This window comes from Protopterus annectens, chromosome 1.part2, assembly GCF_019279795.1.
Source record: "Protopterus annectens isolate FY-2018-M chromosome 1.part2, PAN1.0, whole genome shotgun sequence".
In the NCBI taxonomy this organism is placed as follows: domain Eukaryota; kingdom Metazoa; phylum Chordata; order Ceratodontiformes; family Protopteridae; genus Protopterus; species Protopterus annectens.
In genome coordinates, this window is record NC_056727.1 from 449020896 (window position 1) to 449035243 (window position 14348).

General features: G+C 45.6%; 1 protein-coding gene across 1 annotated transcript in view; it reads left to right on the top strand.

Moving 5' to 3' along the window:
• Window positions 1-13500, top strand: part of POLR3F (RNA polymerase III subunit F) — a 1043854-nt gene extending 1030354 nt beyond the window's left edge. The window contains exon 9 of the mRNA XM_044056984.1: window positions 13278-13500. Within this exon, the coding sequence (XP_043912919.1) occupies window positions 13278-13355 (78 nt within the window). The 3' untranslated portion in view covers window positions 13356-13500. The remainder of the gene's footprint in view (window positions 1-13277) is intronic.
• The last annotated feature ends 848 nt before the right edge of the window (window positions 13501-14348 follow it).

A 14348-nucleotide genomic window follows, 5' to 3' on the forward strand; every position in this document is an offset into this window, starting at 1 on the left:
TAGGTCTGCTGGTTGAGGTGGAGTCACCCACTTTGATGGCATGTGTTTGGTTAGTGAGCCAATTTGCAACCCAGCTAACAACAAAGGGGTTGACATTTAGGTGGGTGAGTTTGTCAGTAATGCCTGAATGGAGAATTGTGTCAAAGGCCTTTGCCAAGTCCAGATATGCTGTGTGCATAGATTTGCCTTCATCTATGGCCCTGGTGACATATTTGAAGAAGTCTGGTAGGTTTAACAGGCATGATGGGCCCTTTACAAAGGCGAACTGGGTTGGATCAAGGGTTTTGGAGGTCACCTATATCCTTATTTATGAGGTCCATGATGATACGTTCCATGGCCTTGCAGATAAGGCTAGTCAGGCTTATGGGTCTATAATTCCCCAGATCTGTTGCTAAGCCACCCTTGTGGAGGGGAATAACGGTTGCAGTTTTCCATTCAGCTGAGACAAATCCTGTATTTAGGCTGTTAAATAGGGTGCCAAAGGGGGTTGCTAATTCCTGTTTTAGTTTGTTTAGAATGCAGCTTGGAATGCCATCAGGACCCACAGAGGCTGTGTTTTTTTTGCCTTAGACAGAGCTTTGACCTATTCTTTAGATATATAGGTTCATAGGTAGGTACTAGGCTATCGGCCCTGGGACCTATACAAGCCCAGCCAAAAAGGTACCCTGGCTTTTGCCACCCAAGAGAATTTTTTTCTGTGCCACTGTCGAGCAGAGCCACAGAGGTGATCCCCGGGGTGAATTTCTTATTTCCCATCCAATCATCAAGATTTTTCTTGAAGAGTGCTAATGAGGAGCTTTGTTTGATATAGATAGGTAGTTTATTCCAGAGTATGGGAAGCCTCTGGGACAGGAATCTATCCCTCCGGCATGTTCTGTTTATTGTGGTGACAAAGTTTAGGTCCCTAGAGCATGTAGCTCGGAGGGATTGGGACTTCTTTAAGTGGAGCATGTCCAGCAGCTCTGGGTTTGACATAGCTTTGTATGTTAGGCAGAGATCACCTCTGAGTAGGCGATATGCGACGGAGTAAAGCTGGAGTTTTTTGAGACGGTCTGCGTAGGGCATCTGTTTCAGGCTGGTAATCCTCTTTGTGAGGTATTTCTGCGGCCTTTCCAGTTGTTGTAGATGTCTTGTGAGGTACATACCAAAAGGGGCGTTGTACTCTATAATGGGTCTAATGAGTGATGAGTAAAGGGGAACAATGACCTCTTTTTTCTGGATGAGAAACCTTTTGTGATGAGGTGTGCCACGTAGAAGGATTTCCTGACTACTGTGGCGATGTGATTATCAAAGGAGAGACTACTGTCCATCTGTGTCCCAAGGTCTCTTATCACACTTTCAGTGTTAAGTATACTACCGCCTATGTTGTAGTTCATGGGTACAGAGTTTTTACCAAAGGGGATGACAATGCACTTTTTAGCATTGAGCTTGAGGCCATGGCTTTGACACCAGGCATCTGTCTCAGTGAGGCCCTTTTGTAGGATGTCCACATCGTTAGGAGTTTCAATTATGGCTCCTAGTTTGCAGTCATCTACGACCTTTGTTAGCCAAAGACCTTCTGTATTAGCCTGCACTTCAGAGAAGTAGATACCAAACAGAAGAGAACCCAGGAGTGAACCCTGTGGTACTCCATTTGTCACTGGTCTGAAGTCGGATTTGGAGTCTGCTACTTTCACAGTGTGGGTTCCGTCAGTGAGCCAGTTGGCAACCCATCTAGTGACATAGGGATTTATACCTAGTTTAGTGAGTTTATCTATAATTCCAGAGTGGGGGATGGTGTCGAAAGCCTTGGCAAGTTCTAGATAGGCTGTGTGAACCACCTTACCCTTGTCTACGGTTTTGGTGACTGCTTCAAAGAAGTTCATCAGGTTTAGGAGACATGATCTGCCTTTTACAAACCCGAACTGGGTGGGATCCAGAGTTTGGAGATTACCAATGTCTTTGTTTATAAGTTCCATGATGATACATTCCATGGCCTTGCAGACCAGGCTCGTCAGGCTAATGGGGCGGTAGTTCCCGGGGTCCGTGGTGGCTCCCCCCTTGTGTAGTGGGATAACCGTTGCTGTGTGCCATTCAGCAGGCACAAAGCCTGAGGTGAGGCTATGATTGAACATGGTACTTAGGTGGGGTGCCAGTTCGTTCTGTAGTTCGTGTAGAACGCAGCCTGGGATGTTGTCTGGTCCCATGGATGCTGTGTTCTTGGCTTTGGAGAGTGTGGTTTTTACCTGTACAGCCATGATTACAGGAACTTTGCATTCTTCCAGTATAGAGATGGGCTCTTTAGGGGGTGAGAGGGGGGGTAAAGTTAGCACTGAACCTATCTGCCAGGATGTTGGCAATATCAGTTGGGTCTGTATGTTTAGTGCCGTTGTGCTTTAACTCAGAGCAGATCTGAGTGTTGCCATTTAGATTCTTGATATAACTATAGAATGGACTGAGATCCTTCCAAGATTTGAACTCTGATCGCTTTTCTTTGTCTCCATTGAATATGGACACACCTCCGCCTTTGGTGTTCCGGTCCAGGTTACATGGCCGAAAAGTGTGGTATGAGTTATAACCTGGCAGTGCAGGGGTGCTGTCTGGAGCCTTGAACCAGGTCTCAGTCACTGCACAGATATCGATGTTCTCCATTTTAAGGAGTGCCTCGAGTGAGTGCATTTTGAGGTTTAGACTTCTAGCATTGAGTAGCATCACCCTCAGTTTTTGCTTGCCTGTTCCTGTTACGGTGGCGGGGAGCTGTTGAAGGTATGGTTTGTGATATGTATGGAGGAGATAAAGGGGAGAATTTTTCACCAAACCTGTCTGCTAGTAGGTTAGCAATTCCTGCAGGATCAGTGTGTGTGTGATATTTGTCACTAGTTCAGCAGACGTCTAGGTCCTACCTTTTAGGCAACGGATGTAGCTGTAGAAGCTTTATGGTTATCCTTAGCTGTGCTTGCTAAATCTCGAAGTTGCCCTTAGAAGGTTTTGTAAGTAGTCTTATTTGTTTATTTAGGTTTAGGAGGGTACTTTTCCAGTGCTAAGAACTTCATTTGGTAATCTTAGACAACAGCTTCTCACACTTGTATACTTTATTTATGCTATATGTTTATCAAATGCTTAGGTTTTTAGGGTTAGTACTAGGCTATTGGCCCTAGGGCCTATACAAGCCTAGCCATAACAATTCCCTGGATATTTATTCCCACAATATTTACTTCCGTGGACCCCTGTCTAGCAGGGCGACTGACATGATCCCCGGGGTAAATTTCCTATCTTCCATCCGATCATCAAGGTTCCTTTTGAAGAGGGCCATGGAGGCGCTCTGCTTGACATGTATGGACAGTCTATTCCAGAGTATGGGGAGTCTCTGGGTCAGGAACCTATCCTTCCAGCATGTTTTGTTCATTGTGATGACAAGGTTTAGATCCCTGGAGCGTGTGGCTCTGAGGAATTGGGATTTCTTTAAGTGGAGCATGTCCAGCAGCTCAGGGTTTGACATGGCCTTGTATGTTAAGCAGAGATCGCTTCTGAGTAGACGATATGCCACAGAGTATAGCTAGAGTTTTTTTAGATGGTCAGCATATGGCATCTGCTTTAGGCCTGTGATTCTTTTAGTGAGGTATTTCTGTGGCCTTTCCAGCTGTTGCAGATGTCTTGTGAGGTACATACCAAATGGGGCGTTATACTCTATAATGGGTCTAGTGAGGGATGAGTACAGTGGGACAATGACCTCCTTTTTTCTGCATGAAAAGCCCTTAGTGATGGTGTGCCACATAGAAGGATTTCCTGACTGTTGTGGTGATGTGGTTATCGAAGGTGATACCACTGTCCACCAGTGTACCTAAGTCATCACACTTTCGGTGTTTAGTGTACTGCCACCATGGGTACATGGTTTTTCCCAAAGGGGATAACTATACAATGTTAAGTTGTCAATCTCGCCTTCATTCTTGCTTGATGGGTTCGGAGCCGATCCCTCGGCTCCGACTCGGCACTTGCTAAGCTCGAGAGTCACTTTTACCAGCTCGAGGCAGCCCCATATCCCATGATGCAAGGCGGTAAGTACCCAGATCTCGTTTGCCGCTTAAACATGAGGTCCTCCTTTTACCAGCTCCTGGTAAGTGAATCATTTTATTGATATTTAAGCCCCTTTTGTTAAAAAAATCACTTATTGTTAGTTATAAGTTAATTATTTAGATTTCCTGACAGAAAATCCCTGTCTCTTTTAAATTTTTTTAGTCAAACTTTACCCATCCCATCCCCCCCCCTGTTAGGGTGTGTGTGTGTTTGTTTTTAGGAATACCTTTTTGGTATTTTCTTTAATTTAAATTTTTGACTGGTGTGTGTGTGTGTTTTGTGAAGCACCATGTCAAAGGAGAGGGTCTCAGGTTTTAAGAAGTGTGACTCGTGCTGTCAGAAGATGTCTCTGACAGACGGTCACACTTCTTGCCTGTATTGCCTGGGGCCTCTTCACCTGCAGGACTCCTGTGCTATTTGTCATTCCTTCAGCCAGAGAGTCCTGCAGGAAAGACGCAACAAGCTGATACTTAGGGGCCTTCTTAAGCCGGAGGGCTCTCCGGCTAAGTCGGCTCCATCAAAATCAGCTAAATCTTCCAAGGCCCAGGCTTCTGTGTCTAAGCCTGCGGCCTCGGCTCCGACTGGTTCCGAGTCGAGATCGGCCCCGGCTGGAGCCGATTCTGGCTTAACAAAGCCTTCGGCACCGATGGCTATCGGTGCCGAATCTGCATCGACCACTTCGGTGTCGGCTCCGATCGGTTCCGACCCCCATGTGGCACAGGCATCGGTGTCGGCTCCGACACCGTTACTTTGGTGGCTGTATCGGCTCCGGCTGGAGCCGATACATCGAGGCTTCCTGTCGGCTCCGATAAGTCTTTGGCTCCGACAGGATCTATAGTATCGGTTCCGATGGCTCATTCCAGGAAGAGGTCGAGGTCTCCTTCCTTGGAGCTGATACTTTCGGCTCCGGCTTCACCTCTTCTTTCGGAACGGAGCCATCGGAGCCGATCTTCAAGGTCATCCAGACTGTCAGATCATGACCTAGAGAGAGTGGTCAGTAGATTACTTAAGTCACAGGTACTGGCCCAAATGTTACATAGTCCGTCTCAACAGGCGACTGTTGGTCCACACCCGTTACAGTTCCTCCTTCAACTCTACCCCAGAGCTTGGAGTTGGAGTCTTCGGAATGGTTACTGCTACGGCTGGAGGACGGATACCCCTTCTGTTCCTTCAGCCTCTACTCTTATCTCCTCTTGAGACCTTCCTTAGAGGGATTCGGTGGTCGGGCTTCCATGGTCTCCTCCGAGGTGAGTGGCATCGGACCCTTGTCCGAGCCCGCTCTTCCCCTTGGAGCCTCGGCCTTGGTGAGCTCGGCTCCGACATCTGCCTCTGAGACTTCCCTTTCGGTGGTCCCTGGAGTTCCTAGCTCTTCGGAACGGGTTCTCTCGGACCTGCCTGGGAGGGAGCATTCGAGGTGATGAAGAGTGTGCTGGCCACTGGTATCAGTCAGCAGTCTGTTCCCGTAGCTCCTCCCTCTATAGTACCTGTTGACATCTCTGCCACTTCTCTTGCTACAGGACCCAGAGATCCTCCGCCTCAGGTTTCCCCATTGGGAATTTCCCCCTCTTCCGAGGATTCTCCTGATGTTTGGAGATCCTCCTAGGAAGAGGACTTGTAAGAGGAAACATGTAGACTCCCCGAGTCTGTCACTTGGATACTGACTTTGATGAGTCAGAGGGATCCCCTAGATCCCCTCTGAGGATGTCTCCTTCTCAGACATCCTAGAACTCCTTAAACAGAGGGGAAACTGGCCCACCAACAATCCCTCTGAGGATGAGTCAGTGTACCTAGAGGCGTTTGGATCTCGGCCCTCCACCTCCTGGGTGTCTCCGCCTTTCGACCCCCTTATGCAGGTTATTGCACGAAAGGCGTGGGCAGCTCCTGACTCTGTAGAGCCAGTCCCTAGGAGGCCTTCAAAATTTATCACTGCCCCGTGTGACAAGCAATTCCTCACTAAGGGTGTCCCCGCTGATGCCATGGTGGTGGCTGCGGCCACCAAAAGGAACTTGCAGATCCTTCCGCACCGTCCATCCTCCTAATAAGGACTCTAGGACCATGGATAGGTAAGTGGCGGATGTTTTCCTCAGCGACCTTTGCTATGCTCGCTGAATTACCTATGTCACTTCACCAGACTCCAGAGGGATATCCTTAAGGAGCTGGGTGAAGTAGTTCAGGATCCTACAGCTGCAGGGGCTCAAGAAAAATTGCTTCGCAGCTAGGAACCCTCAATTCCATTGCAAACTCCTCCATGCGGCTAATATCTTATGCTGCGGATGGAGCGAGTAGAGCCGCAGGTACAGGTGTGGCTCTTAGACGCCAAGCCTGGATGCGGCTATGTGATTTTATGGATCCCTTTAAGGCGTCCTTCACAAATTCTCCCTTTGATGGGTCAGCTTTGTTTGGCCCTCAGGTGAAGGAAACCTTGACCAGGTGCGAACAGGACGGCAAGACTCTTTCTGCTGTTGGAGTCCGTTTTCCACCCCTTCTAGACCTTATCCCAAAGGACAGAAAGGTGGGAAAATGTGGTTCCGTAAATCCCAAGGAGTCACGCCGTATTCACGTGGTCAGTTTACCCCTAGAGGCAGAGGGGGTAACAACAACAGACGCCGCTCTAGAGGCAGAGGGGGTCAGAAAACCAGGGAAACAGAGAGCCTCTCTCTGACAAGCCCTTTCAGCATCCCTGAGATGTTGGCCGGCTGTCCCCCCTTGGAGGCAGTCGTGGTAAGATTATCACTGTACCCAGAAGCCTGGCATTCCCTCACTCAAGACAGATGGGTACAGTCGATCATATCCAAGGGTTACATAATTCCTTTCGAGGAAAGTCCCTTCCCCTCAAATTCCCTTCCAGATGTACCACCCGGTCTAAGGGAAATTGCAGAGTTAGAAGTCTCAAAACTACTGCAAAAAAGAGCCATTCAGCCAATTACAATAGACCATTCAGAGCCGGAATCTACTCAAGGTTCTTTTGGTCCCCAAAAAGACGGGAGACTGGAGACCAATATTGGATCTCAGCAGACTCAACAAGTCTGTCAGGAAGACAAGATTCAGAATGGTCACTCTTCAGTCAATTCTGCCCTTCTTACAGAAGGACAACTGGATGTGCTCAATAGATCTTCAGGATGCGTACTATCACATCAAAATTCACAGACGCTCCAGGAGATTTCTCCGCTGGCTGGGGTCCAGTCATTTCCAGTTCAGAGCCCTGCCCTTTGGTCTCACTACAGCCCCCAGAGTGTTCACCAAATGCATGGCAGTGGTCACGGCTCACCTGAGACGTCAAGGATTCCAGGTGTTTCCGTATCTCGACGACTGGCTCCTGTCAGCCACCACCAGGCATCAGCTTATACAAGCCAGGGATTAAACAATAAACCTTTGTTCTCATTTGGGAATCTCAATCAACTTCGAAAAGTCATCCTTATCGCCCTGCCAGTCTATTACCTTCATAGGCGCAAACTTAAACACTATTCGGATGTCAGCTACCCTTACAGATCAAAGAGTTTCAGACATTCAGAGTCATGTCAGGATCATTCTGGCCAACAAGAAAGTACAGGCCAGAATGGTTCTAAAGGTATTAGGTCTCATGGCTGCGGCCATTACTCTTCTTCCCCTGGCTCGATTCTACATGCGCCTTCTTCAGTGGATGCTGTTCACACAATGGTCATACCAGCAACTTCCAATGCGTCACCAGATTCTGGTGACACAGACATGCAAAGAGCATCTTGCTTGGTGGATCACATCTCCTCAGGTTCACCAAGGCAGGTACTTTGTACCCCCATCCCCGATAGCCACTGTCACCACGGATGCCTCCCTGATCGGGTGGGGGTCATTATCAGGGCAGGATGGTTCATGGGACGTGGCAGCCGTTCGAGTACCATCTGCACATAAATGTCCTGGAGATGAGAGCAGTGCTTTTAACGTTGCAAGCCCTCAACGACTTTCTTCCCCTAGGGACAATTGCAGTCCACACAGACAACATGTCTGTAGTTTGGTATATCAACAAACAGGGCGGAACCAAGTCCTACCCCTTGTGTCGAGAAGCGCTCAGACTATGGCAATGGGCGATCTCCTCTCATCGGTTTCTGGTAGCAACGCATATCCCTGGGAAAACCAACATTGTAGCGGACAGATTGAGCAGAGCTATTCTCATGCCTCACGAGTGGTCTCTCAAGCAATCTATAGCGGAAGAGATTTTTCTGGAATGGGGTCGTCCATGTTGCGATCTTTTTGCTACTCCCCAAAACAGCAAATGTCCAGACTTCTTCAGCCTCTTCCCTCTATCAGGCCATTCCCCCAGAGACGCTCTGACCCAGGATTGGCCCCAGGGACTTCTTTATGCCTTCCCTCCATTTCCTCTGATCCCTCAGGTTATCCAGAAAGCTACCGTTTTGAGAGCCAAATTGATTCTCATTGCCCCTTTTTGGCCTCGACAAGTTTGGTTCCCGTTCCTCCATCATCACCTTTTGGTGCAGCCGTGGCATCTGGACCCAGTGCCAGATCTTCTGATTCACCAATCGGGTCAGCTGCACCGGTCAATCCCTTCTCTCAACCTCACAGCATGGTTGCTCCACTTCCTTCCTTAGCCAGGCTTCCTTTGATCTCTAACCCAGTTAGAGACATCATAGTAGCTTCGCTAAAATCCTCTGCCAGGAGGATTTATACAAGCAAATGGAAACGTTTCTCTTATTGGGCTAAGGCCAAGAATATTGATCCTTTTACTGCCCCTGTTCAGGCAGTCCTGGATTTCTTAGCAGAGATTTTTCATGCAGGCTCCTCTTCTTCCACAGTCAGAGTTCAATTGGCTGCTATTTCCAATTTTCATGTCGGGATAGCAGATCATAATATTATGTCCCATAGGCTCTGCAGGGCCTTCTTGAAAGGAATTTTCCTTCTAAAACCCCCAATCAGGAATCCTCCTCCTCAGTGGGATCTAAATTTAATGCTGACATCCTTGATTCTTCCCCCCTTCGAGCCAGCTGCTTCTTGTTCCCTGAAATATCTTTCTTGGAAAACTTTATTCCTAGTGGCTATTACTTCGGCCAGGAGGGTGTCTGAACTTCATGCTCTTTCGGTTCGACCCCCCTATTTGGTTTTTCACAAAGACAGAGTATCTTTGAGAACTAACCCAACATTTTTGCCTAAGGTCGCTTCAAAGAACAATTTGAATCAATCCATTGATCTCCCTGTATTTTTCCCTAACTATTCAGATAGAGCTGAACAAAAGCTACATTATCTTGATGTCCACCGTCAACTTAGATATTATTTGGACAGAACAAAAAAAATTTAGAAAATCTGATCAACTTTTTGTTTCCTATGCGGATAATAAAAAAGGCCTTCCTGTTTCTAAAGTGACTTTGTCTAGATGGCTTTCTTCGGTCATCTCTGAAATTTATCTGCTCAGGGGAAAACAGCTGTGCTCAAAACCTAAAGCACATTCAACTAGGAGCTTAGCTACTTCTACAGCTTTTCAAGCTAGACTTCCTTTAGACACTATTTGTGCAGCGCCACTTGGGCCACTCCTCACACTTTTGTTTCCCATTACAAATTGGACTTGGCCTCCAGGGACAGAGCCAGTTTTGGCTCTACAGTCCTCAAGAGTTTGTTCCATTGAGCCACCCAGAATAGAGGTGCTAGGACGCGGTCCCATCATGCAAGAATGAAGGCGATATTCCCAATTTAACATTAAGAAGTTATGTACCTACCATAACGTTCCATGTTAGTTGTCTTCTCGCCTTCTTTCTTGCGACCCTCCCTCCTTCCCCCTGGCCTGGACAGACCTTGTTATCAGAAACTGTTATGCTGAAGACCATTCAGACCTGGTCCTCCTTCCATCTGTAAGTTTTCTTTCTTCCTTTGGGAAGTATTTTATGCTTGGTGCTATTGCCCTTTGTCATCAAACGAGATCTGGGTACTTACCGCCTTGCATCATGGGATATGGGGCTGCCTCGAGCTGGTAAAAGTGACTCTCGAGCTTAGCAAGTGCCGAGTCGGAGCCGAGGGATCGGCTCCGAACCCATCAAGCAAGAAAGAAGGCGAGAGAAGACAACTAACATGGAACGTTATGGTAGGTACATAACTTCTTATTTCTTGGCATTAAGCTTGAGCCTATGGCTCTGGCACCAAGCATCTGTTTCTGTAAGGCCCTTTTGTAGAATATCCACATCATTTGGGGATTCAGTAATGGCTCCCAGTTTGCAGTCATCTGCAAACTTTGTTAGCCAGAGTCCCTTAGTGTTGGGCTGTACTTCAGAGAAGTAGATGCCAAATAAGAGCGGTCCCAGGGCTGAACCCTGAGGTACTCCACTTGTCTGGAGCTGGATTTGGAGTTGGCTACTATTACAGTCTGGGTTCTGTCAGTAAGCCAGTTGGCAACTCATCGAGTGACGTAGGGATTTATGCCCAGCTTAATAAGTTTATCTATGATTCCAGACTAGGGGATGGTGTCGAAGGCCTTGGCGAGGTCCAGATAGGCTGTGTGGACCACCTTATCCTCGTCCACAGCTCTGGAGACTGATTTGAAGAAGTCAATCAGGTTCAGGAGACAAGATCAGCTCTTCACGTACCCAAACTGGGTGGGGTCCAGTGTTTGAAGGTTGCCAATGTCTTTCTTTGTTTATAAGTTCCATGATAATGCGTTCCATGCCGTTGCAGATCAGGCTCATCAGACTGATGGGACGGTAGTTCCCGTGATCCAAGATGGATCCCCCTTGTGGACTGGGATAACTGTAGCTGTGCGCCACTCAGTGAGCATGAAGCCTGAGGTGAGGCTATGATTAAACATGACACTTAGGTGAGGTGCCAGTTCATTTTTTAGTTCATGTAGTACACAGCCCGCGATGTCATCTGGTCCCATGGATGCTGTATTCTTAGCTTTGGAGAGTGCGGTTTCTACCTGTGTGGCCGTGATTAACGGCATTTGGCAATCTTTTGGTATTGAGATGGGCCCTTTAGGGGGTGAGAGGGGGGTAAAGTTGGCACTGAATCGATCTACCAGGATATTGGCAATATCCTTGGGATCAGTATATTTAATGCCATTCTGTTGTAGCTCAGAGCAGATCTGAGGATTGCCATTTAGATTCTTGACATAACTATAGAATGGACTGAGATCCCACCGAGATTTGAACTCGGATCGCTTTTCTTTGTCTCCCTTAGACTGAATGAGATTTACATTTACCCACACCTAGATGACTACCTAATCACTTCTCTAATGGAGCCTGGATTACACTTACACTGTACCCCAATCTATAAGGACAGCCTTAGAATCTGTGTCCATTAAAAAAAAATGCATTCTCCTTCTCTTTTAGAGACATTTGGAAAAGTGCTTGACATCAAGTCACAAAGAATGCCCCTTCCACAGGAATAGCACTCCTTGGTTATCTTCTTTTTTTTGCATGCTGAGTAAATGGCCTGCTTGACAGTGAAGTCCATTTTCGCACTCTGGGACATAAATGTCAGTTTCCATTTTATTGAACTTCCCCCAAGACAGGCTGATCATGAGGAACATCTGGTGATACCAGAGGACCTTATGGTACAAATGCCTCCACACAGTTAAGTAAGCAAGCACTACCAGTTATACCATCCTTTGAAAGGAAGCACCCTTCCCCTCACTGGAAATTTCTAGCAGAGATTGGGGGACATGACAGGAGCAAAAGATCAAGCTGTATTCACAGATGGCCAACCAGCTGTTTTCTGTGTAGTCAGTGTGTAATGTGTATAGTAGCTCACTTCCATCCAGGGCTTTGCTTTGTAGTCCCAGCCCCAACGACATTCACTGTAGGCTGCAACTCAAAGGAAGGTAGGTACCCAGTACAGAATATCTACTGGAGCACTAAGAATGACACTACAACCAGAAATTAACTTGTCTTCCCTTCATACAGCTTTAATAGGCAGGTATCTGTTCCAGGACCAACCCCAATCTGTAAGGACAGCTTGGAAATTTTGGCCCATGGAGAAGGGGAGTCATGGGAGTACAGCAGATTGCTGCAATGTTTCTAGGATAAGTCACCTGGCCACCAAGCAATCACTAGCAAACACCACCACCTTGAGACCTGTCTGCAAATATGGGTCCCATTATCCTTGTTTGATGCTAGATTATCTGATTCTTAGGTGACCATAATGGAGTGGGTCATAGTTTGAATTGTTTCTGTCCCCTTTTCATCTTTTGCTAAAGTTGACACCATCAGGACTGCAGAGTTCCAAACAGCGTAGCTCTGTGAATCACAGGGTCATACAGATCACTCCATCATGTCAGGAACATGACCCCAGGAGGTATCCATTACCAGAGAAGTAAAGCTTTTGCCCATTTAAATTTCATGTGAGAAATTGCAGACAATGTAGCAGTTTGAGGTTTAATAATATTTTTGGTCTTAACTGTAGTCTTCCATTTCTGCTATCTGGTCCCAAAAATAAAGGAAATGGCAAGTTGTGTGTATTGTATTACAAATCTGTCACAAGGTCACAACTGTGCTCCAGTTATTGCTTCACGAGTGGACTGGCAAATAAGAACTCAAGACCCATTTTAGAGGAGCTTCTTTCCTAAAGTTCTACTTAGACCCTGCAGAAGCAGTTAATACAGAGTAGCAGGGATTCAGGGCAACATTAAAGTGATACAGCTGTTTATATTAAAAAAAAACTGTTTTGTAACTAGGTCGACTTAGTACGTTGTACATGAGTTAGATTAGGAAAAGGGTGCAAGTCTACATTAGTTCCAGTAATGAATGCCGTCCTAATATTAATATTACAAGTTTCCATTTAGCTGTTTGATTTTTCCAGGGGTAGAAGTAGTTTTGGCTGTGTAGTCATTTAATGCCTGTCATACAAGGAAAAGTGGCTAATATATATCTGATGTGTTGTGTCTGCTCCTGTTTTGTTTTTCAGTTTTTGTAGTCCCAGCCCCAACGACATTCACTATAGGCTGCAATTCAAAGGAAGGTAGGTACCCAGTACAGAATACCTACTGGAGCACTGAGAATGACACTACAACCAGAAATTAACTTGTCTTCCCTTCATACAGCTTTAATAGGCAGGTATCATCTGTTCCAGGACCAACCCCAATCTGTAAGGACAGCTTGGAAATTTTGGCCAGGTTTGCTGTTTTGTTAGAATATGAAATTAAAGATTAAACTAGGGTGGTTGCTCTCTTTCCTTAGCTATGTTTACAATGAATTATAAATGAGCATTTATACAGTTGTCCTTGCAGTTATCCTTTTTTTCTTTTTTTGTTTCAGGTATTTGACGACTGCCATGAAGGTGGCGATATCTCTCCATCAACCTGCATATACATGACAGAGTGGCTAGAGTTCTAGGGGAACCTTGTAGAAGTTGGAAGTGTCATATTTTTGTTGCCCCCCCAAAAAAAATATATATATATAGTACATTTAAAATGTTAATAAGGTTGCTGTAACAATCTGAAAGAAATGCTGCTATTAAAATTTAATTTATTTTGTGTTATGTCTTGATGATTTTTGCATATTTTTACTTTGAAACATTATTATTATTATAATAATAAATTACAGGATAACAATCAGAATTGCATTTAATAATGTTGCATTTAGCAACTGCCTTGAATTTTGCCTTAACAGACTGACTTGCTTAGCAGGGAGATGCTTCATAAAAATGTATCACACCAGTATAGTTGCCTCTTCTTTCAGTGATGTTTCTGTATCATATCTGCATGTTGTAATGTGGGGTGCACACTTTTGTTACTTTATACTGTGTTTATACGTGCCCTTCTGCATGATATGCAGTTGTGTTCACTGCTTTCGTATTTACCTGCACAAGGCAGTTTGTTGGGGAAGCTCTTCAGGACAGAGATCTTTGGCTTTTCCTTTATAATTAGGAATTAAAATTATCTTACAAAAAAAGGTTTCTTCTTCCTCTCAGCTTATAGGTTCATAGGTGTGTACTAGGCTAATGGCCCTGGAGCCTATATAAGCCTAGCCCAAGAAGATATATATAATATATTGTTATTATTTTCCATTACATAACCATCAGTGTTAATATACATTATCTTAAGCTAATAAGTAATGCCTACCCCCATAACCTCTCCCACAACATTACTAGGGAAAGAGCAAAACAAAATAGTGAAGTCTGCTATCATATATCACTGTCATGTTCAGTAGACATAAAGGGTATAAATATTGGCAACCGTTTGTTGGTTGAAAACAACTGAAAAGCTATTTCTTGATTCCAGTATTAATTCACTTTAGAGTAATTATACCGGTCAGTGTTGTCACAAATAATTTATTTCCTCAGATTTTTTAAAACACTTTTATTAAAGTATTTCTAAAGACATGGGC